Source organism: Clavelina lepadiformis, chromosome 1 (genome assembly GCF_947623445.1).
Source record: "Clavelina lepadiformis chromosome 1, kaClaLepa1.1, whole genome shotgun sequence".
In the NCBI taxonomy this organism is placed as follows: domain Eukaryota; kingdom Metazoa; phylum Chordata; class Ascidiacea; order Aplousobranchia; family Clavelinidae; genus Clavelina; species Clavelina lepadiformis.
In genome coordinates, this window is record NC_135240.1 from 19,578,518 (window position 1) to 19,602,972 (window position 24,455).

Below are 24,455 nucleotides of genomic sequence, written 5' to 3' on the forward strand. Positions count from 1 at the left end.
TAAGTAGCAAGCAATAACAGAGTCCAATTTGAAAACTGCAGGCCGCTATTCAACAATAGCACCCGCTCTTTTGATTATGACCCCAATTCGCAAAGCTTTACGGGTATGAGGGTTTATTATTACGACATTGTATGTCATGAGCATGAAATTCTGCAAAAAACAAAATGCATGAAAACCTGTCTCTTGAAACCTAAATTTTTTGTATGTCTTTGTTTAACTTGGCTCATTACGAGGAATATTGAACAATTCCCCATTGTTCTAAAAAGACTATGGGCACTAGTGTCGCATATCATAGCAACGCTATTACTCATTTTGAATCTCAGGTCAGTTAATCAACAGAAGTGTTTTTACAGAGTGACAACCGGTATTTCACCTTAAATAGATCACACAACCCCTTGTCAAAGATAGGCGTTTAGGTTAGGAGCATGGGTATGCTAAAAGTTGATTTAAATAATCAATTATTGAATTTTTCATCAAAAGCGTGGTGGGAGCGAAAAGATCAAGCCAGTTGTAATTAGGGTAGCATGCGTGACCTGGCTAATTTGGATTGGGCTTTAGTTTTGGTAAATAGACACTTTCCGAGTTACCGCCGCCATTTTTTTGGGTTTGCAAGATTATTTTGATTGCCTATACTTAACAGTGGGAATTATTGGATTGGCGTAGGGTTCAAACCACTATAAAATAAGAACTAGATAACATATTTTCGATTTTTTTTTATCACGTAAAGGAATTCATATGCAACTTACCAGAGCGAAATATCTACTATCGAATAGCCAGAACACCTGACATTTAAAAAAGAATCAAAGTGGGTCGACAGTTTCTATTGTTTAGTATAGGCGATCGAACTCGTAAAGGGTCTATACTAAAGTATGACAACTTCATTATGATATTGTTATACCTCAAGTATCTGAAAGTTACACTTTCAAACAAAGCCAGTAACCTAAATTACCATTATGGAACTATACTACTGATCACTGTAGTTTCACCATAACAATGTTGGTACTTTTTATGTTACCAAATGTTCGTTTGAAAAATTTTAATTTAAGGTAGATCTATAGCCTAGTTATTAAAAAAGCTTATTATTTCTGTCGTCAATAATTATTCATGCATCATAATAAATAGAATAACATAACATCTTAGCTATTTATAATGCAAATTTACCACAGGTTGGTTGTACATTTAAAGCTGGTTAACATTAAGCTTATACCAGGGAAATGCCTGTTTACATACGATCTGGAGAGCTAGATATACCAGCACCTAGTCTTGGGTCCGAGGACAGTGATGATGATAACACATTTTTGTTAGATCCAGAACAATTTGTTGATGAACTTCCTCAACCTTTTCGACTTATTGACAAATTCCTTTACCTGTTTCTTGATGATGTTTGGAATGATATAGTAGCTCGTGAAAAAGCGAGGGTAGAATATGCAAAGAAAATTCACCCACCTATTTATTCCCCCTCATTAATACTAAGCAAAGGTGTCACATGCATTTGTCATAGTGGTGATGTTTGCTTTTTATTTGCTGCTCTTGAGACAGGAGAACTTGTCTCTTATGATGCTGCAACCCATGAAATTATCACTCAGTGGAGCCCAGCAGAGGTCAATGCTTGCATTGAAGCTATGGAATGTGTCCTTATTGGCCCCAATGTACATCTATTAGCAACAATTGACGACATGGGGTTTGCTAAGTTAATAATATTTGCAGTTAATAATTTTTTTGAAGTACAAGTTTTAAATGAGCAGCCGGAGGGTAATCCCAAATCAAATTGTATGAAGTTTCAACTTTCTAAACATGGTGACTTTTGTGGAATTGGATTAGAGTGCCAGGATACAGCATGGTTGGAATTTTATAAATTGCCACGGGATGCATGGATTCAAGAAATCGAAAATGCTCAAAGAGACAGCTTGAAAAATGCTCAAATTAGTTCAGAAAGCCTAAATAATAGTCAAACTACTGATGAAAATATACCAGCAGTTGCATCTGACACATTTGATGTTAAATTTTCAGTGGCAGCACTTGCTATAAAGGTTAATTCTCCAGCTCCATTGACTGGTACAACTATCACTGACCACCAAGAAGCTTTAGAGAAAGCCGGCATCCCAAATACAGTTGGTGACGGAAGTAAACATTTATTTACAGAGCAACACATTGAAATAAGACGTGCTATGACAAGACACCTTTGCGGTGAGTCGCAGACTTCACAACAAACAGTGAAAAGAAGTATACCCACATGGCATTTCTTACTCTCAAGCAGAATGCAGCCAGATTTAGTGGTTGCACCAGGTTCAGAGTCTATCCCTGTTTCAGTTTGCGTTTGGTGGGAAGGTTCATACATGGCACAAACATATCTTCTGCTAAACAAAAATATGAAGGACTCTGAAATTAAACCAGATCAAGTCTGGCCAATGACCGACTTAATTACTTCCTCGTGTGTTAGTCAGTGCACTAATATTATTGGCTTCGGTTTCAGAAATGGAATGATAACAATAATGGATCGACATTTATGTATGCCTCGAGCAATGTCATGCATTGAAAGACGAGTTCCCATACAGGACATGTTTATTTTGGATGGTTCCATTGCAGTATCTACTCCTGTGAAAACAAATCCCCCTCCACTTTTTTGCTTAATCGGTCTTTCTAATGGAGAAGTAAAGCTTTTAAATTGTTCTTCCAACAAATGCACCACAGTTGTGTCAAAATCAGATGATATAAAAGAAAAACACTCTGTGATTACACCTTTGCTAAAACTACCACAAGCATTCCTTTGGGCGACAACCAACCATGTGAGACTTCAAGACACCCTTACAAACCACATTATCTGTGAGCTGGCCATTTCCCCATCACTTGAACCACCAAAGTCTAGAATATTTAGTTCGTTTGAAAGTGATGTTTTGTATGCCAAAAACGAAGATGGATCTTTGCAGATATACCATCTACGACAGTTTACATCTATGGATGAATACTTCCGCAATCAATCAGTTGCCCATCCTCTCATAGTAACAGAAACAATTGCAGAAAGATGTCAACAGCTACTTACAGAACATGTCCATTCACTTGAGGAAAGGACTAAATCCCTTTCATCAAGGTGGCATAACTGGAGTAAAGATCTAGATGTTATAAAAAATTTTAACTCTTCACAGAAACCTCCACAGACTCCCACCACAACACCAATGTCAAGACGGAATTACAATGCGGGCAAAGTTATGGAAAACAATCATAATTTAACTCATTAAATTTTGCTGAATTCGTACTGATTATGTTATTAGAGTAAACGTTTACTGTTTTGTTTGCAATGACTTTTGTAGACATTAAACACTCAAGATGCATTTGTGTGTGAAAGAAATAATTTTAGTTTTAAAAGTTATCTTTCTCACTTCAGAACCCACTCAAGTTGTGAAGGCAGCAGCTCTTGTAGCACCATAAATTTTGTGTGGTCTTTTTCCATATCTACTAATTCTGTTAAAGGGATAGCCAGTCGTGATAATGACAAGAATGTAATAGTCCTGGATAATCACTGGAGAATGTTCCAACCATGATTTGCATAGCAAATTTTTCCTGAAGCATCCCAGTGACATATCCATATCATTGTAGTTGGTAACTCTCCAACTTAAGATTGCATCTCCTTAAAAGCTATTTATCGTCGTTGAGTACCACTTGTTTCCAGAATCACTTAATTTGCTCAAATGTAATTATGATTGCGAAAATACACAATTTAACAAAGAGCTGCAACTGTCCACAGGTTTGCTCATAGCACATCAGAAATCATGCCTTGGTGCAAGAATACGTTTGGACTTAATGGCAATTATGACCGAGAACCCCTACTCATGCTCAAAGCAAAATGAATAGGTGATAAACAGTGGCGTATTTAGAATTATGTTAAGGGGTCATTTTTTGGAAACATGGCTCTAAAACGCCTCAAAATTAAATGTATTCTTATATTCATACTTGACAAGCTACAGTAGCTAGCAATTTATGGTGCATAGGGGAAATCTTTCACATTGCACCTCATTATTTGAATGAATGCACATGCCTTCCATCACCTTCAAATTGGACCTTTAGGTGTCATTCTATAATAATCTGACTCCAACTTTTTCCAAATCTTCTCATTGGAATGTTTCATTACCTCTAGTGCTACCCTTTGCAGGGCGCCTGCAATTGCAAAAACCCGAGATATGGTAATGTTAAATTAGGGACTTTGTCTCTTCAACATGAATACTCGACCACCTTAAAGAATCCATGCATGAAAAAATCCAGCTGACAAAAGAGATACATACCAGCAGCATTGAAAAGATAACACTTAACTTTAAACTAGTTCCTGCTCTTTTCCTTACAATAAAGACATTTTAGTTTCAAACTGCTAGCCTTTGACAGGTTTCTGAGTAACGATGTGCAGAAAAGATTATACAACTTAGGTTTCTTGAAAAGTTTACATTCTGCTTGTAAATTTTATCTGACCTACTAGTGGTAAAAATGATGCAAGTAGAAAATAATATTCATATTCAATTTTTCTACTTTACACAGGCTAAAAACTTGAAAATGATATGCACCTTCTTCAATAGTACAAAATAAATGGTAAACTAATCAAGTTGCGAATAAATAATGCAAGTTACTATGACAAAAACAATGTCAATAAATAAATCACTCACACACAGTAATCACCTCTTCACATTTATCTGATAAATGAAACTTGAATAAGTTAATTTATTACATCTACATATCCCAAATTTCGGCCAACAATGGTGGCAACTTTTTATCTTGCAACTTAAGGGCAAATATCTGTTCACTGTGACAGCTGTTTAGTGTTCGTAGTTCAACCAGCTTCATTAAAGTTCGTGGAAACATGAGTGGATCCTATGAAGAGAATTGTTTGTTAAACTACATTTTAGAAGATGAAAAAAACTTGTAGTAATTATTTTAATACATACAAGAGACGTTGTCAAAATTAGAGATTTCCTGCCCAATCAAATTATAAATATGAGATTTTGTTTTATAGCATTTGCAGAGGTTTGGAAATAAAACAAACTGCAACAAAGGGAACATAAATCATAATTACCCCTGGATGATGGATCTTCAGATACACTTGCAAAAGTTCAACATATGAATCTTGTACAGTTTCAATTGTTTTTAAATCCTTTATATTTGGTCGATCTGAGTAATGTACAACTGTACATGTTAAAATCGATACTATGGATACAAATCTAATTCCTTTACATATCAAACTAACACATTAGAAATTCAAGTTTTTTAGCTTAAATGTAAAAATTTTGCCCAGTATTCAGTTACTATAGAAAGTTGTCTATAACTATTACATATCTTTATTATTACAAATATTTTACAGTGTATGTGTAATTGTGTATGCAGTTATTACAAGTATAGCAACCTGGGGAAAAGGTGTTTATTGCTGCTAACAATGCATACTCTGCTTCATCTAAACCTAATTTGGCCATGCTATTGCAAAATTCAAAAATAGGATCCACAAATTCAACCTGCATGCCTGCAAATATATCATCAATTACCAAACTTGGTCAACGATTATCTGCTTTCTGTTAATACCAACTTATTATTTTTACTATATTTTGTCTCACTACCTGCTCGATAAAAACTAGATTTGTCATAAAATTTTCCATTTAAGAAGTTTATAGTTTTAGATTTCTTGTCATACTGCTTTGCTGCTCGCAGTAACATCACCTCTATAGTGCAGGCCTTTAACAGCACAATCTGCAAAAAAAAACAGCAAATCAACGTTAGTTTCACAATTGGTGCCCTGCATGCAATGCATCCAATATAATGCAGTATCAAAAGGAAACCTATTCGTACTGCGAAATATCATAAGTAAGAAAGCGAAAAGATAAAGCGTACTTGGTCCTCTCTAGAAACTGTTAGGAAGCCTGGCAGTTGTTTGGTAAATTCGACAACCAGTTGCACAATGAGAATGGAAAGTTCTGTAAAGTGAGCAAATCTTTCTGCTTTGCAACGGTGAGTATCCCCACTCTCAATCCAAGGCTACAATGAATGATCAGAAAATTATATAAGTATCATCTATAATGCCAGAGATGCACTAGGAGTAGTGGTGCATGTAAAATAAAAGTTGCAATGTCCTAATTTGCAATAACAAGGATCAGAACCATGGGTAATTGAGCATCCAACTAAATCTATCAATATGAAGTGATCTTTTATTATTAATATATATACATTTTAAAAGTTGGTCTCTTTGACTGTGTTTGTCAAAAAAAAGCTTAAACACAAACACTATGTTATTTTCCAAATTTTGCTATAATTATAATATTTAGTGAAAGTTCAAGTAACACCACAAACATATAAAGTACTAACTGTAACTTTTGCTACATCTTCCTGAGTGGGCCACTGAAATCTTGTTTCATTTTCTTGAAGCATTTCGACCAAGTTTCTTTGATGAGATGTGAGACTTGGTATCGGTTCTCCATTGAACGATAAGTTCGGAGCAAAATGCATTGATGAAGCAACAAATCCGCTACCTTCTTTTTTAATACGCTTTGCTCTGGTTCCACCATCCACCTCCGATAGAACACCTTGTTACAAAAATAAAGATTTGTAAATAAAAATCAACATTCTTTTGTAAACTAAGACAAGTGTACACATTTACTTTCATCTTTCATTCCCGCAGCTCTACACTTTTTTAATCTGCAAAATTGACATTTTCGTCTCATATACGTGTCCATGTGACAGCTCCCATCTCCTTTGCATTTGTATGAAGGATTCTTAATAATACTTCTTCTGAAGAAACCTAAAGGAAATTATCACCATGAAAAGCAACTAAATCACAAAACACCAGTTACTGCATGCATCTTTCTGCAATACTAGCATTTACCTTTACAGCCTTCACAACTAAGCACCCCGTAGTGGTAACCTGATGCTCTATCACCACATATCAAACAAACTTCATGTCCGTCTAGTTTTGGAGCTGGACCTTTCTTTCTTTTTTCTTTTTTATTCCTTGAGCCATCTACTAAGTAAAAAATTAGAATATTAATATTGCAAACTTTTGTGAGAAACCAGAAAATATCTAACAACGAAAAAAACTGTATGTATTCGGTATATAGCACATACATTATATATGCACATATTAAAAGAACAGTTTTTATTACAAGGTTCTCATGAAAAACAACAACCAGTGGGGTTATCTTCTTTGCTATCTTTCCCTATTCACATGGCAAACAAGTTGCCAGGCTACGTGAAAATTGAAGTGAGCCTTAGAGTTTAAAGTTATAGGTCATCTAAAACAATTTTAAAAAGACAACCATTTCAGTGCAACCAACAGATTTTGTTCATAAAAAAAAGTTTTCCAGACAATATCACAATACCTTTCATGATCAATACATACACTAGAGCTAGCACTAGCATTAGTGTTGTGTGACAAAACTACGAACATTTTCTGAAATAACGTGCTGGTCGACACAGTAACCAACCATCTATGCAATAACTTTGTTGCTGCATTTAAATTATGTCTTAATCAATCAAAACCTTGATACAATTTTCATTACAAAAAAAGGCAAAACAGAGTAAGAATCTTCCTTGTGTTCCTCTAAAATTGTTCTTGTGCACCACCAGGTAAGAACATTTAATCTATATGCATGTGGATGGTATGCATCTTTTCTTGCATGTCGCTCGTCCACAATAATTTTACTTGTTTACTAACTTTTATCCAAATGAGCCAACAAGTTAGAACACTTTTTAACCTTTTCTTGCCCGCGTATTAAAATTTAAGATGGCAAAAACCATTTTGTTGCACCTGAAGCACTATGTGAGCTTTCCACAACCTCTTTTAGCTGGGTTGGAGTGGACGGGGAAGCAGTTAAGTTTACATGTTGACCTTGAACACCTGAAATACATGATTAGTTAGGAACACATAAAAATATTGAGTGTACGAAACAGCATACCACCTAATTTGCAACAAAGGCACATGATATATTATGCAAAATATCAGAGTTCTACAATTACACGTAAAAACCTAGTACAATACATCATGCCAAAATAAGCTTTGCAAACATTCATTTATTTTTGACCATAAAAATCTATTTGTATTAACACTATTATCACAAATTCTATATAAACAAAGATTATCAACATGCCTATATTGGATCATAATAACACAATCCTTGAATAATTTGTATGTACTGTACATCTGTACCTTTATTTCAAAGTTTATTTCATTAATTAATTATTATTAGGACTATTGATGCCTTGTATATTATGTCTACCTGATGAAGAATTAAGCGGAGATGCATTGTGTTGAGCACCATATAACATTTGCGATGGTGAGGAAGCAATAGAAACAATGTTACCAGGGCTTGACAACCTACTATGAAACAGTTAAAAGTGGTTTAGCAAACCTTTAAATGATTGAAAAATAGAATAGGATCTGGTTTTGCTAAAATTAAATAATGTAAACTTTCCACTATTTGACACAAATTATTATGGAATTGGCTGTCTTTCATATATTTTATTTCTATAATCCATAAGTTTCCATTTTGACAAAGTTCTTGAAATAAATAGTATAATAACATAAAAACCAAGCCCCAGTTAATCCAGTACGATAATCATAAACAAGTGGATTGTGTTGGCTGCGCAACATCTTTGTTTCCAAAAACAAAAAGGCAGAATCAATGCCACTGAGCTAAAAATGCTGTGTGTACAGTACGCTGTTAGATGATCAATATGATGTATTTCCATGTGTGTCTTTTAAAAATGTGTGCATGATATTGCGCAATGATACAAGCAAAATTTCTTTTTCCTATCCTGAACTGTTTTATCAGTGCAGTAAGCCTTAATGGCAAAAGCATGGTAATGTAACACATGAGTTAACCATTGCAAGCAACCACTAAACAGATTTAAGTACTAATAAACCTTAGGTTTGTGTGAGTAAATTTATTACATACTGTATTTTTTTGTGTGATGTTATTTCTCAGGATGTCAATTATGAGTACTTTCAACATCGATTTGGTTCCTAGATGGGAGAAAAATTTCAATTTTGTATGACTGTATGAACTACTTCCTGTTTGTTGTTTTGTGTGCAACACACAAAGTAAACGCACAAACAAATGAATTATTGCCAGTATTACCGCCTTCTGATTTCTACTTCATCCACTCTAGCTACTGTGAAAAACTGCATAAGTTATTATGTGCGTTTGTTCACCAAAATATTGGATTAGGTAATGTAAATTCTGCTAGCGGAGCAAAATTTCTCAATGGACGTGGCAATTGTTAATGATTTGCTTTGTTCAATATCCATTTCCAATGCATGAAACAGATTAGGTCGGTTCTTTTCAACCTGAGGCTATATACACTAGTGCAGGGGTGTTCAAATGATTTCTGCCATGATCCACCACAGCCAAACCTGACAACGTGATGATCCACTAAATACAAATAGTAAACATATTGGACATGCTTTAATTTTTATGGTGCCTTTTTTTATGTAAATGTACCCTACATTGTATGGTCTACTACATATTTATAACTTTGTAAAAATCAAAAGTGAAGTGTGCTACAGCTGCAAGATTGTTTCAAGACTAAACTGGAAGATCCATACAAAAAGTTGAAAAGATCCGGATCCAGATCGAGATCCGCCATTTGAACACCCCCGCACTAGTGCATTCAGAAAAACATCTAGTGAGTATGAAATTTGTCTCTGATTTTTGGTTATTCTTAAAGTAAGGTCCAAAAACAAGTTGATCATATATGACAGAACACTATTAACTGAACATTTTGGTAAAATATTTTTGAAAAATACTTTATGGTTAGGTAGTTATCGACAAAAGAAAATCGCAAGAAGTCCACGTTTTTGGCCTTCATTGTGACATAGATCAAGGCTCTTGTTATATCATACATTAGGCAAGTTGTTTGACAACATGCTGCTGCTGTTGCTTTTTTTGCGCGGTCAAACTGAACTTTTCAACTGAAGTCAGAAGTGTAAGTAACTGGAGTTTAGCGTAAGTTTGATTAGGCGTCATGTGAAGAAATTAGCAACAAAAAGCACTGAAACTGAATACATTACAATTGTTTCAAACATAACAAATCCGGTAGCCCAATCATTTGCATCCGAGAAGTTACAATATCGTTTGGAAAGCATAGGCTATCCGTCAAACCGTTACTGTACTGGTTGCCGTGGTTGGTCTGTCACCTATCAAGCTTTTGGCAGTTAGAGCAAATTATACAGCTGTAACAGATACATCCGTGATATATAGTAGGTATTGTAAAATTTATGAATTTGCAAATCTGTGATTATTTACCTATGATATCACAAGACCCTTGATCTATTTCACAGTTAAGGCCAATAATGCGATTTTCTTTTGCTTATTTTATCAGAGTATTCATTGAGTAGTGCTCTTTCATATAAGATCAACTTGTTTTTGGACTTGCCCTTCACTTTAAGCAACACTGATTGGTTGTGTAAGGTTGGTGTTTTCATGTTTACTCTGGCTACCTCGCTTTGGTGGTTGAGGCAAGCTCATCTGTAATACATGATGTGCAGTTTTGTTAACATAACTTTCATGAATAAGACAGCCATTGATAAGAGCGTGTCATAATGTTGAAGTGACAAAAAAGACAACATCAAAGTAATGGAGCATATTGATATCACATCACAACAAAGCGATGGCTTATCTCGTTGCTTTATATTTAGTTGAAAAGTAGTCGGGTGCTGGTATGGACACAAGAATGTGCCCTTTTCTGGAATCGACATAGAAGTGGAAATTATGAGTGAGTGAATTAGGGTTAACGAGAGAAATAAAATTTGTTGCATTAATTTTTCATTCGTTTTGCGTGATCCGATCATCAACTTTATATCGTCTCGAAAACGATTTGCCTTAAAATGTTTCTTGCATAGTTTTTTTTTTATGCACACATCGCTAATGAAATCTTAGGGACCGATATTGCTAGTGCATGGGATCGTTTGATCTGAAGTAACCTCTAAACCTAATCGATAAAGTACCAGTGCTGATGCATCTTGGTATGTTATTCGATTGTAATTCATTGAAAAATTGATTAAATTTGAATGCTTTCAGAGTCAAACTGGATCAATTTCAGAATCAATTTTCGCATCCCTAAGCCATTTCTTTGTTTCAAAAACTTTACTTTCCACGTAACGCACCAAGGAGAAAACCGTTTAAGTTAAAAAGACTCCACTGTAATTTTAAGAGCTGCATTGTCCAAATGCGTCACAAGTGAATTGTATTGTCAAAAAGGTAAAGTAAAACCTGTGTAATATACCATAAAAATTTTACATTATCTTAATCTAATGCAGGGGTTCCCAACCAAAAACTTGGGGATGGACAATTACTTGGATCCTTTAAGTACCTACAAAGGGTTAAGGATGACCAAGATGCAGCTTTTCATTAGTTGAAGGCTGCATCTCACTTAATTGAAGCATTGTTAGGCTTCAGCTTAAGTTTAGAGGGACACTAAAATGAGAGGAAAAAATAGATTTATCTGATTTGGTTAAACTCTTATGTATGCCTTTAAAAACCTATTTGCACCAATCAAAGATCAGCTTGGTTTGTGATGTTTTTTAAGCTGGCAATAATCCTAGCAGTTGGTGCCTTTTTACAGTTCCTGGTAGAGTGTAGAATGCAATTAACAATTGGCATGAAAATGAGTGAAATATGTATATGTACCCAACACCAAAGTTTCACTTTGAGTCTATGTAAGTGAAGCTAGAGAAAGGTGAACTATGTCATATTCCAGTAGCCATGCATAGTTTACATATAAAATTTCATCGAACACCATAGGACGGTTTTTGATTAATTATATTTTTGGTAATATTACTATTTATAAAATATACTAAGCAATTGGTCCTTTTCTAAAAGCCATACACTTCCTGAAACACAACCAGTGCAAAGCTTGTTTTTTTGGAAATAAGAAAACAAAAATGCCAAAAGTTAATTGCTCTTGCATAGTATTGCACATAACTCAAAATGTAATAACATAATTTAAGTGCCACATGGCCATAAGTAACAACGTAAATTTCCCTACTACTGCGTGTGTTGTTTTACGAGAATACTGTATCATTGTTGTTTATTGCCAAAGTAGGTTTTTATCAAAAAGTAGTAATGATTTAATATTGAGTTTCAGCTTTGCAAAATTCGCGTTTCTTTTTGACAGCAGTCACTAAATATTTCCAAGATAAAATTGTCTTTTCTAATAAACCATTTTTCCATTTATTCTTGTTTTATGTTACAGGCAAGTTGAAATGTAAATATAGATTGTAATAAATATTATTTACTATAGCTGTTAGTAAATGATTATTACATCACATTACAAACGTTGTTTTCTGCTATTGCCCGGTTTTGAAAAATGTCAATGTGGGCCAAGAACCAAGTTTAGATATCGTACGTATTTCAATTGCATTTATATAGTGAGTACAGATTGATAAAAAAGCTAGGATTTAAACGTTCGTCACTGCAGCACCATTGCGTAAATATTGTCAATCACGTGCAACACTACTTTTGTAAGGGGTGTGACACAATATGAATACTTTTTAGGTGTACGAGGAAGAAAAAGGGTTGGGGACCCCTGATTTAATGGAAGACAAAAGTAATACCTTTCATTGTGTGGAGAAGGAGCATAACTCATTGTTTGAGGAGTTGATGACATATTAATTGTCTGCAGTGCAGGATGAGGTTGCTTAGCAACATTGGCAGAATCCAAGCAATTCATCTGATCCAGCGATGGAACCTTTTCTTTACCACCTTCTTGACTTAGGAAAGCTGACATATCAACAGACTCTGGTGGTACACTGGACGAAATGTGAGGGTCATGGATAGGGGGAGTGGAAAAGCTTATTGTTGGAGGTGTGAAGTTAGTAATTATATTATCTGGAATGTCAGATACTTGAGAATTCTGCATGTGGCTGTCGTGCCCGGGAGCTTGCATGGTACAAAAATTTGAATATGTTGGCTGGGTTAAGCAAGGTTGACTAAATGCAGATAAATTTGGGGAAGCACCGATAGAATGTGTAGCGTTTATTTGACCACCGGCCCCTGAAACCGACATCACTTGTCCATTCACTGCAACAACATGACTAGTAGCTAAGCTGGTAGATGACATAGGATGTGATGGGGGAGCACTGCTCAGTGAAGATATGTTTTGAAGTTGAGGGCTTGCTGGTGTGGTAGCAGACGACTGAACAAAAAACATGTTATAAATTAGACACGCCACAGATATAGTGTGGAGTCACAACTAGAGGCAGTAGAGAGGAAAATATTTAAACCATGTCACAGCAATATTTCATTAAGTTAATTACTTTGTCAGTGTAGAAAACTAAATAAATAATAATAAATAAAGAATTATATCCAAAACTAACACCATTCACATTTGATTTAAACACTGTACAAAAACGTTTTAAATTTCATCTGTTTCTAGCTGTGAATGTGCCAGAGCTTGGTATGATATGGTATCGTAATCTTTATTCTCGGACCAGGGAAAGTCTTTGCACGACATTTACCCGAAAGATAGTTCATCATTGTTCGAGACCCTCTTACCGAGCTAGTCTTTGTAAAGGTTACGATAGACACACTTATTTGTTTTTTTATATTTTTATTTTTATGTCTAATTTCTCCGATTTGAAACTGTTCACCAAACCACAAACAAAAGTAAGCGTCATCAATGCCTTGCCCAGAAGCATTGCAATGGTAGATCCAATGTGTATCGAACACGGGCCGCGATGCTGCATGCCCAGCGCTCTCACCATTCTGGTACCAAGCCGCTTTTTAGGCATGTAAAATACAAAAAATATTTCCAAGTTCCAGAAATTAAACAAACATTGGTGTATGCAGAGTATATGTTAATGATCTACCAGTATTTTGACTTCTACTTTGCAATTCCATACCATCTATCTTGATAAACAAGCAAAGGCAATGTCAATCTAATGTATCATATACAAAAGTGCAGACTCATTTTTACTTGCACTATGGACAATGAATTTGGCGTAGGAAGCTGATGAATAGGTACAAGCATGTAAGCTGCAGGTCCACCTTGTGTAATGACAGGAGGTTGCGGAACAATGTTTGAAATTTGACTGCTAAGAGTACATGCCTGCAATTATACAGATTCTGTGATCTTCTAATCATTCGATGCAGTTTAATATATGTGAAATATCATGAAAAATATGATAATGAAAGTATGGTGATGAGATACGATACCTTAGCTAATTGCTTACTATGTTAGGAGGAATCCAACATAAAAAAATATTACTGAAATAGATATATAATAAATATCACTACACACCTGAGAAAAATTTACATCAACCGCGGCAGGCCCTTGTGCTGTCTGTCCCTGATATGGCTGTTGGTTCATTAGTGATGAAGATGGTGCATTACCGGTATTTGCACCAAATATAATTGGGGGAGTAGAGGGTGGAATTCGAGTAGCAACTAAAACACAGATTTTTTTTCATTAACAAAAAATGTGAAGTAAATACTGTAAATACCAAAATGGACATAATAAACAATAGCAACTGATAAAGCAGCAAGTAATATATGACACATTCTCAATAAAGCTAGCTAATAGTCCAAAAAATATAAAACTATTGCAGGTAAAAGATACATATATAAATATGTATACATACTAAAATTTCATTAAGAGCTTGAGTCACAAGGTCTATATTTTATACTATCTAAATAAAAAATATACATACAAACCTATCTTGCCCACAAACTAAAATTTACTGCCATACAAAGGATGACTGTAATGCAAGTGGCAGCCTTAACTAATGGGAAAAGGCATGCTAAGTTTAATGATTTACCATATGTACACACTATGATTGGAGGCCTTTGTTTTATCGCTGTTGGTAATGCCAGATTATTATGGTTTCGCAAACTACGATGACACAGAGTAACCTTTCAAATGTTTACCTTTTTAAGTACAAGTTTCCTATGACGGGATGGATTTTAGTGTGGCAGTTAACTTTTTCATTTTTTTTCTATATCAAGTACTATGTCGTCTACCTGTTTAAACAATCGCCCGAGTTAAGCATAGGTACTCCATTGCCTTTAACGAATTTGCATGATTTAATTGGTGAATCATTACTGAGATATGTTAAGATGCAGTGAGTGAGTTGGTGTAACAAAATTGGCTCTCACATAAATAACTTTCAAGTATTACGAAAATGCAAAACAGATTACTAAAGTAAAATTCAGGATGCTTTGTTAATTAAACAGATAAACGCCCCATTAAATAAGAAGGCATTCGACAATGGCGCCTCATTTATTTTAAAACTCTATTAGAATGTGCCATAAATATAGACCCGCTAATCCATTATCTAGCGGATTGTTTATCCTGTACCTCGTCTCGTGTTGTCTGTATTATCTTGTTGTACATGTCTCCTATGGTTTATTTTGCACCTGTATCTGGAACATTGTTCGATTGTGATAAACCCTACTCTTTACGTAACCTCTAACTGCTATTGTTGTCTGTGTATACATTGTACTTCTTATTTGTGACTGCTTCCGAACGAAGCCTTCATATATCGTAAATTTATATAAACATAAGCATGTCCGAAACTAGTAAGCTTTAACAAAATTATGTATCTACCTGCAGTTTGTTTTGCCGCCAACGATCCCGCTCTTTTCAGCAATTAAAAAATAGTTAATTAATATTTTCACTCTGACACATTGTCGAAAACCATTCACATTTGTAAGTTGCAAATTTGCTTTGTAGACCTAGAATGTGTGCCTAACCGGTAAAAATAATTGCTTATTATTACTTGTTGTAAATGTTTGGAAATTTTATGGAATTCGATGTAAAAGTTTTGATTTGGCCACAAATGATTAATATAATTAATAGATGAGTAGAGTATTAAGAACCTTTCAGAATTTTAGATACTGACAAGATTTAATATTTTTTACTTTCAAAGCATATATTGGTAAAGTTGCAAAAATAACGGCAACGTGAAGCAAATTACCAGTGATTATTGTAATAAATGAAATTAGTCTCAGAGTCAAAAGATTTTTTGTCCAACAATTTTTATCTATTTGGTGCGTTCCCAGCATTGTTTGGGCAAAAAAAAGACTGACAAGTGGGCAACCCTAGGAAAAGAACGCACTCATGGTTCCTCTCCTAATTTGAAAAATAGCATAGCTCTTGAGATTGCTCCTTAAAATTATATTTTTGTTTTATTTTGCTAGTTTTGAGAGTACCAAGATACTTGCAGTATACTCAATCAAGGAGGGGTGTTGGCATCTACCGCTATTATTATGACTACTTCATCACAGACAGAGGATCATGATCTCCACCATTTTCTGGTGGTGAGGCTTTCAAAGCATCAGCTTGCTTCATCAAGTGAACTGAAAGACAGCTATGATAATTGGGCTGGGTTTTATTTTAACCATCCATATGTACAACTCCTAAGCATGCCCTTGACGTTTCCCTGAATGTTGTTTTTGGCATAAATATTCATAAACCTGTGCTTTTTTTTCGTTCATAGTTTTGTTTTTGTTTACTTTTGTGTTTTGTTTAGCTTTAGTAACTTGTTTAGTTTTGAAATAAACACATTCTGGGTTTGGTGGCCACGCTACCTTCTATTGTTCTAGCACCACTATGTATTTTACACTTCGCATGTTGCACTCAGAGCTTTGCTGCTTCGTTCATTAATTGATTGTTTGAGCGTACTTCTTGTTTTACCATTCTACAACGACAGTAGCAGTATATTTTTCACTTCTCATACTCTATGGCAAAAAATTAACCATACAATACGATGCACACCAATAGCAGAATATAATATTGATAATAAGAGTATAAGATAGACTATAATGCCAGTAGTTCTTTTTATTTGGGGTCTTTTTATTGGCATGCACTAATGAACTAAACTCTAGTCTAAACCATAAAATCGTGCATTGAAAATTGATACATACCCAACTGAGATAGTGCACTCAGGTTAGTGTTGTTATTTCCAGGGACATTTAATAATATTAGTCCACCACTTTGCTGACTACCTTGTGATAAAAAATTTCCACTAGGCTGAGCTGGATTGTTATTACCTGTATCAAAATAAATGCTGTAAACCAGATCAAAACTATTTTATACAGAGCTATGATGACATGACTAGTAGAAACATAAAGAAACCAAAAGGTCCATCACAACTTAATACTTAACCCTATATAAACCGGGTGAGTGACATTACAATTTTGTCTTTGTGTGATCGACACTGCACACAAATTTTCCATTGGTAATTATTCAAAAACTATCCGTCGTAAACTGATAGGAGTTTTACAGGTTAGTAGAAAAAACATCTGGCTTCCTGTATACTGCATAATTGTAAAACTAAAGAAAGTGCATTTAGTGTAAATTAAGTATTTCTACAAGTGATACATTTCTAGAAGTTTTCTTTGTTACACCGCGCTCCCGCTGTGCTTAATTGCCTGGAAAACCAGCTGACCGCGAGAAGTGAACATCCATACCACATCCGTCGTTCTCTAACTGTCATGGAGTTAGTTGTGCGTGAATGATTATACCAGGGGTGGGCAAACTGCGGCTCGCCGGCATGTTTTTTGTGGCTTTTGTAGTCGAATCGTAAAATTTCAAAAAAATTGTAAAGGCTACCAAGAGTACCGTTTATGAACGTTTCTCTCTTTTTCTATTCCTTATTTAGGCCAGCATTGATGACAAGTTGTTAATTATCCAAATTTAATGATATTTTTCGATTGACGAACGCAGATATGGAACAATTAAACAACATAAACTATTTATGACGTCATAAGTTCTTATGACTTGGTTCGTCAGTAAAAATTTAACAACCAAAGCGGCTCTCGGGTTCAAAAAGGTTGCCCACCCCTGGATTATACCAAAACGATACACTTCAATGCCCTCATGGTGGCAGCAAGAGAGCAAAATTATGAAAATATGACAATATCTCAAAAATTACAAAATCAAATTCTATAAACGAGCTGAACATTTCTTCGGAAAAGTCACCAAATTTCAAGTTTTGAAAGCAAACAGTGCAACTGTACGCCAAGTTTTGCTGTGACTGTTTGCAGGGTCGGCCACTCAAAGTTTAGATAGGGTTAAGGTGGAATGGAATAGAACATTGAACATAACATAATACATAAATGCAAGTTGAGATACTGATAGATAAAATTACTGTATCTTAAGCATTTTAACTGATTTCTGCAATAAATAAAATGGAATTGGTGATATGCAGATCTGTGAAGTCGATACCCAAAAATCTTCTATGTGTGGCAATAACTTTAAAAAAATTTTTGGCACCCTAAAGACAGTATAACTATGCCTATACTTTAACTTTATTCTGGCGAATATTATTAACCGAGCATCGAAACATCAAATAAAGTTTACTATTTAATCACTGACACCAATTAATACTTTGTTTTTGAAGTACTGCATACAGACCTGCAAAGCAATCTAAAATCTGTTGGAGTTGGAGTCAGGATAAGTTCACTCCACTGATACAAAATTCACTTGACTCCTTGACTCCAACTCCACAACCCTGGTGATATATCATATCAAAATATAACATAGTTGCAAATAAGCCCCCTTTTTTAGACAAAAATACCCATCCAAGAAAACGAGTTGTGGCTTACGGAATACACCTGACCAAAAATCTGACTAAAAAATTTATACCTTATCAAGTTAATAGTTTCAAAGTTTGTTTTAACATTTTGCTGAAAATCATTAACCATGGAAGTAATTGAGAATCTTTTGGCCAGTATTCAACTTCCGCTACTAACATCATAGTACTTAAAGCCTATTTTTATGTTTTGCTTTGTTATGTTGTGAATACTGATAAATCATTGCAACTTCATTTGACTAGTTCAATCTTTTACAAAAAGAATAAAATAGAATGTTATGGTGAATCATTGACTCTTTAATAGGCTTGCTTGTTTGATTTTTCTACCTTGTTTTAAAATGACCGCATTAACAGTAAAAATTCCTGTGCAAGGAATGCAGTTGAAAAATGGCTCATGTTGGCTACTAAACACTACATTGTCATTTTGCTTTAGGAAATAAAATACGCAACCAGAAAACAGATGAAGACATCACAAGACAGTACTAATGAGGGACTTAGCATACTTGTGCAACAACATTGTATGGCATTAAGATTTGCAACTGTGCTAAACTATCGTGTCATCAAAATCAAAGTAAAACATATCAAATATAAAAAACAGATGAGGCCAATTGCATTTCGTTGTAAGGTTATCTGGTTATCATTTCAATAATGATACAACATGTTCCGGCACAATTTTTATTGACTTGCAAATCTGGTACGCTGTCTACAATTGATTGATGTATAGTGGACATATGTTCAACATTTCATTTGTTTTTGCCAATGGCAAACTTTACACGATGGTCTTAATGCCAATGCTAAACACCTGTCGGTAAAAGCAGTCGTCTTTGTTTTCATTAGCAAATAACAAAGAAAAAAAAATTTAAATTGGACACTCTGGAACATACTGTTAATTACATGCATTTACTAATACAAGGAACATTATAAATCTGCGTCAATAAACAAAAACAGCAATGCATATAATTTGATTACTGTTCATGTTCTGGTAAACATCCGTAGTAAGTATGATGCAAAACATTTTTCAAAGGAGAAAAACATAAGGGGTCTTATATTCCAGGTATACATTAAAAACATACTTTTCAATAGAAAAACTGGAAGGAAGCTGATACAAAACACAAGTACATACGAATGATACGATATTAAAAGAGTTAAAAACTTTAGATAACTTTGGTTATGCAGTAGATTATATACACATTATTTCAATCCTCACAACTATAAAATATGGTTTACCTGATCCATTAAATGCACATAAAGCAATTGGCAAAGTTGTCAAGCCAGTCAATGGCATCGCTAATGGCATTGGAAGCAAACCTTTGATTAAGGGTATAAAATCACACTGTTACATTAGCAATGTTGACGGTTTGGAATACAACATTTAACATAAAAGTATTATTAGTACTTTAAAGTGCAAATGTAACAAAAAAAAATTGCTTTTGTATGTCCTACATGAAAGTATCTACAATATGATTATCTAATATGATATGTTAATATCATATGAATATCTAAGTATCTAATTATCTACAATATGTATTTAACTTATCCACACATTAAACAAATATTTTCTAAGCAACGACTGTTTTAAACACCTCTTGCTTTGTAGCAATAAGGCAGCTACTTTTTGACGCAATTGGCATGAGTTAACCTGAAAGTAATAGGAACTAGAAACCGGTATAAGTACAATTTTAATTTTATCTGCTACCAATTTTACTAAGGCATTGTTAAAATGGAATGTTAATATTTCATAACAATCTTTATGGAGGCCCATTGACAATCTTCATAGTATAGGCATAATTGCAGACAACTTTTAACTAGCCAAGAGTATGTAAAAGCTGAAAGCAACTAAAGATTGTTTTTAAATGGTGGTTTTTCATTCAGACATTAGGCTACCCAAAATGCTAAAAATCTATAGTCCACATTCCGAGGTGGGCAGTGGGTACTTTAAAAGTACCTTTGATAACAGTACCGGCATTTGGCGAAAATGTACTGACGGTATCAGTATTCGATACTGTTTTGAATAAGTAGTTCTGTACTTCGTCGGTATTCTATATTGGAACTTTTTGTATCGCAAATCCTGCTGCATATGCAATTTTCGCCTCTATAGTGGCCTCGATACAGGCTACTCTAGGTCAAAACACATTTGACCTCACTCCTTGGGACTTCATTAGACATTTATAGATTAAAAACAAACAGCGAAATTTAAAATTGGCAATGAAGTTTAATCAAAATTTTATAACTTGATATAAATACTTTTAGAACCTTAAAATAAACACTTGAAAAATAGAAGGTATCGGGACCATCTATCGTCTCTTAAAAAAGTTATTCGGTACTTTTTTCAAACGTGCCAATACCAACTGTACTGAAAAAGTACAACATTACAGTTATTCGGTACTGCCCAACTCTTCCTTCATTGTACCGCTTGCCTTAGCCTTTTTCCTGACTTAAGCCATTCATTAATTGAAGTGCTTACCTGGTGGGATATCAGGCAGGGCAAATTTTCAAACAATCACAGTGCTAAAATTTCAAATCTTATTATTTATATATTTAACTACTTATCATAAAGGCCCTTGCCTTAGATGACTTTGTCTCAATTAAAAAGTCTTGCATGCATAAACCAGAAAAATTTTTCAAAGCAATATTTTTTCTTGGAACTTTGTATCTATAGCTGAGGATTGAAAGCAATTATTCATAAATTAAGACAAGATGAATCTTTGCCATAAATTATGATTTTTTTATTTGTAACAAAACGCATTATTGTAGATGGGACAACTGAAGTATGCGAATTTTGTATATCTTAATGCAACACTGTAATAATTAATAAGTTTAGTGCACCAGAGAGCCCTGCTATTGCGCCCTAACCTTGGCTACAAAAATGGGATTCCAACATAAATTTTTCAACCTATGATGTTTATTGTTCTTACCTTGTCACCAATCGTGTTTTTACATGTCATGTTTCATCAGTTTCTTAGTATAATTACTCCCGGTAATTTCCATCTAAAAGTTCTAATCAACACACTGCATCGAGTTCAACTTACTTCGCTAACATGCCTTTCTCTTATCTCATAAACTAGGAAAAAGCAAAGCAAGTTCACATGTCTGTCTGATCCTGCTAAATCGACTCGCATAAATGACGTGAGTTATCACATATAGACGCAAGTTGAAACTATTAACTATCTCGACTAACTATCTTAAATATCTCGAAGTATTGATGATGTAGTTGATTTGTGAAGAGATAAATGGAGAAATCCTTTGCAGGATTAAACACTAACTTTCTTTAATACCTCCAATACATTAAAATGGGTTATCTTATCGCCTTTTTATTGCATTGCAGAAACTTATTTTAACGCTCGCAGAATTATTTTAATGTTATTCCGTAATAATAGATAGCGTTCTATTTTTTTGCTTCTCCACAATCAAAAACAAAAAATAAACGATATAACCTGGGTTCGCATTACAGGTTTAAAACCCAAAAAAATAAAAAAAAATTTTCCCTAACCGTTCGTTCCTCTACACTACAGATACAATCCTCTTGACCAATTCACAGATTATGTCATGATTTGATATGGTTGATGTTTTGTGTTGTTTTATGGAGATTACAAAAAATTGTATAATTTACTGGGTGGGCTGACTTTGGCCTTTGAACATACTTCTGCCTATTGTGCTAACTGGTAAGTCCTATCAACCAAAAAAAGCTAAATCTACAATAAATTAGTTAACTTCGCGGGGTTTTGATGACATAACCACTTTAGCATTATAACTAAAAGAAGTACAGTAGTATAAGAATAAATGAATAGGGGGGTCAATTATACATGACCATAATCAAATCAATTATATTTTCGAAGTAGTTCTTGCACCCCACAATAGCTCAGGAATAAATCTTTAAACTGACTAAGTAATACTTGTAGTGCACCATGTGGATAATTTAATAACAAAGCTGACTTAATTTTACTGCAACAACAAAAAAAGATATATATAAGTTAAGATAAGTTATATGAAATATAAACACAATAATAAAAATCAAAAAAATCCTAAATAAATAAGTTGTAAAAAACCATACTAACATAAAAAAAACAGTCACATATCAAGAGTATTTAATATTCATGCTTCTACAAGAGTGTGTTTATATACAGTATACATGGTATCGTATCACAATCTTCATCATCAGACTGAGGAAAGTTTTTGCAAGACTTAAACTTGGCTTTATAATCATAACTTACTACATAAATATTTAAATCCATAAATCGAGTCACCCCTCACATACAGTAACTTTTACTATAATACGTGTACATATATTAGTCAGTTATTTCATACTTTTTTTTAAGGCAAACCTGTTTTAGTGTTGTACCTTTATATTAATGAAATTATAATGATGGTTCCCAAAATTCACAGTTTTTAATTATGCCTTTTGATAACACAATATGTTCAAGAATTTGGAAATAATCTTTAAGTTGAAAGCAAATGAAAAACGCACCCACTGTACCATTTGCTCCAGCAGTGCTGACATTTGGGGTGACTATCTTCTGAGATGGCTGCTGATTATCATCTGGCCATTTCACCGCCATTGGCAAATTTGAAATTTCTGTCTGATTTAACAGGTTGTTGTTTAGGTCTTTTCCATTTGTCACAACAATTTCCTTATTTTTCACATTATCCATAATTTAAGTAACTCAACTCTTGAATATAAACACAATATGTTATAACATGCATTTATACCAGCTTATTAGCCCAGCCTAAAATATTTTAATGCTTCGGTAAAAATTCCTTCTGTATTCAGAGTTGATCTTCAAGCACTTAAAATACAAACAACCAGACTACTCACGAGAAAGAAACACAAGTCTCGTATTTTGTCTAGCTAGTACACTGACGGTTGACTACATAGAAATGCTTTTTGTGAACATCAAGTTTTATATTTTTTTAAATTATTTCAAAAACTGTCAACAACCTTAACACTAAGCATATATTTTGTTTTGATATTTCCTTTTCAAAAAAAAATGCAAAAAAACTTTGTCTATTAAACAACTTGTAACTTTTGAAATGCAAAAAATAAAGTAAATTAATAAAAACATATTTGTAGTGAGCACTACGTACCAGCTAGGGAGACACCATAAGCACACTGCACACCTTATACTGTAAAGCACATGTATTTCAGACTGTTTAAAAATATTGTTTGTAAATTTTTTCTAGATTCATAACCAAGAAAAACAAATAAGTCCTTAAGTTCTCTTGTACACAGCTAAAAAATTAATGTATAATGTGTTATAAACCTGGAGTTAGAGACCACTCTGCCAATATATACATTAGGCAGATCCTTCGTAAAGTTTGGAACTTGATTTCATCAGAAAAAAAACATACTTTGAACTAGCCTATTTATCACAATTTCTCATTTAACTTAAATGTTATAAAAAAGTAACCTAATCCTAACCAAAATCTAAATTTAAATAATTAATGCATAAATACTTAAAACCAATTTTTGCATACCCTTGCTATTAACGACAAGCTGTGCTGAGCGTATTGGATTGGCCAGTAAATTTCCCAGACACGAACCCAATTGAAAATTTGTGGTTTATAATCAAATCCCGCTTGCTGAAGAAAAAGTGTACTACAGTAAGAAAGATTATGGAGGCTGTAATTGAAGTGTAGTACAGAGACCCAGAAATGGCTGGAAAGTGCAAAACGCTGATTGAATCAATGCCAAATCGAGTGAAAGATCTTCTGAAGAATGGTGGAGGACATATTAAGTATTGAATTCCGTTTACATTGTCACAACCATTACATAAATAAAAATACTGCAAATTTTGTCTATTTTATACCTAGTTTCAATTAATTCGTACAATACTGTAGGCTACTAACAAACAAAACTGTACGAGTGCACAACTACAGAATGCTTTTACATACAGATGTACTT

At 34.1% G+C, this 24,455-nt stretch overlaps 2 protein-coding genes across 6 annotated transcripts; one reads left to right on the forward strand and one right to left on the reverse strand.

Annotated features, from left to right (window-relative positions):
• The first annotated feature begins 1,170 nt into the window (after positions 1-1,170).
• Positions 1,171-3,855, forward strand: LOC143444347 (WD repeat-containing protein 93-like). The gene has a single exon (XM_076943549.1). It carries the CDS (start codon positions 1,215-1,217, stop codon positions 3,234-3,236), a length of 2,022 nt encoding a protein of 673 aa, XP_076799664.1. The 5' UTR covers positions 1,171-1,214; the 3' UTR covers positions 3,237-3,855.
• Positions 3,856-4,477: 622 nt separating this feature from the next.
• Positions 4,478-23,242, reverse strand: LOC143444346 (oxysterols receptor LXR-alpha-like). Of its 5 annotated transcripts, none has more exons than XM_076943547.1 (16): positions 23,031-23,242; positions 19,784-19,864; positions 16,887-17,012; positions 14,263-14,408; positions 13,939-14,070; positions 12,578-13,158; positions 8,241-8,341; positions 7,772-7,861; positions 6,851-6,988; positions 6,626-6,766; positions 6,334-6,551; positions 5,863-6,006; positions 5,592-5,721; positions 5,384-5,497; positions 5,057-5,151; positions 4,478-4,854 (listed from the first exon to the last, which is right to left on the reverse strand). In XM_076943547.1, exons 1-16 carry the CDS (start codon positions 23,203-23,205, stop codon positions 4,714-4,716), a joined length of 2,553 nt encoding a protein of 850 aa, XP_076799662.1. In that variant the 5' UTR covers positions 23,206-23,242; the 3' UTR covers positions 4,478-4,713. The 5 variants fall into 5 exon arrangements, with proteins under 5 accessions (XP_076799662.1, XP_076799661.1, XP_076799660.1 ...); XM_076943546.1 differs by having other exon boundaries at positions 8,241-8,338; positions 23,022-23,242; XM_076943545.1 differs by having other exon boundaries at positions 6,851-6,985; positions 23,022-23,242.
• Positions 23,243-24,455: the final 1,213 nt, after the last annotated feature.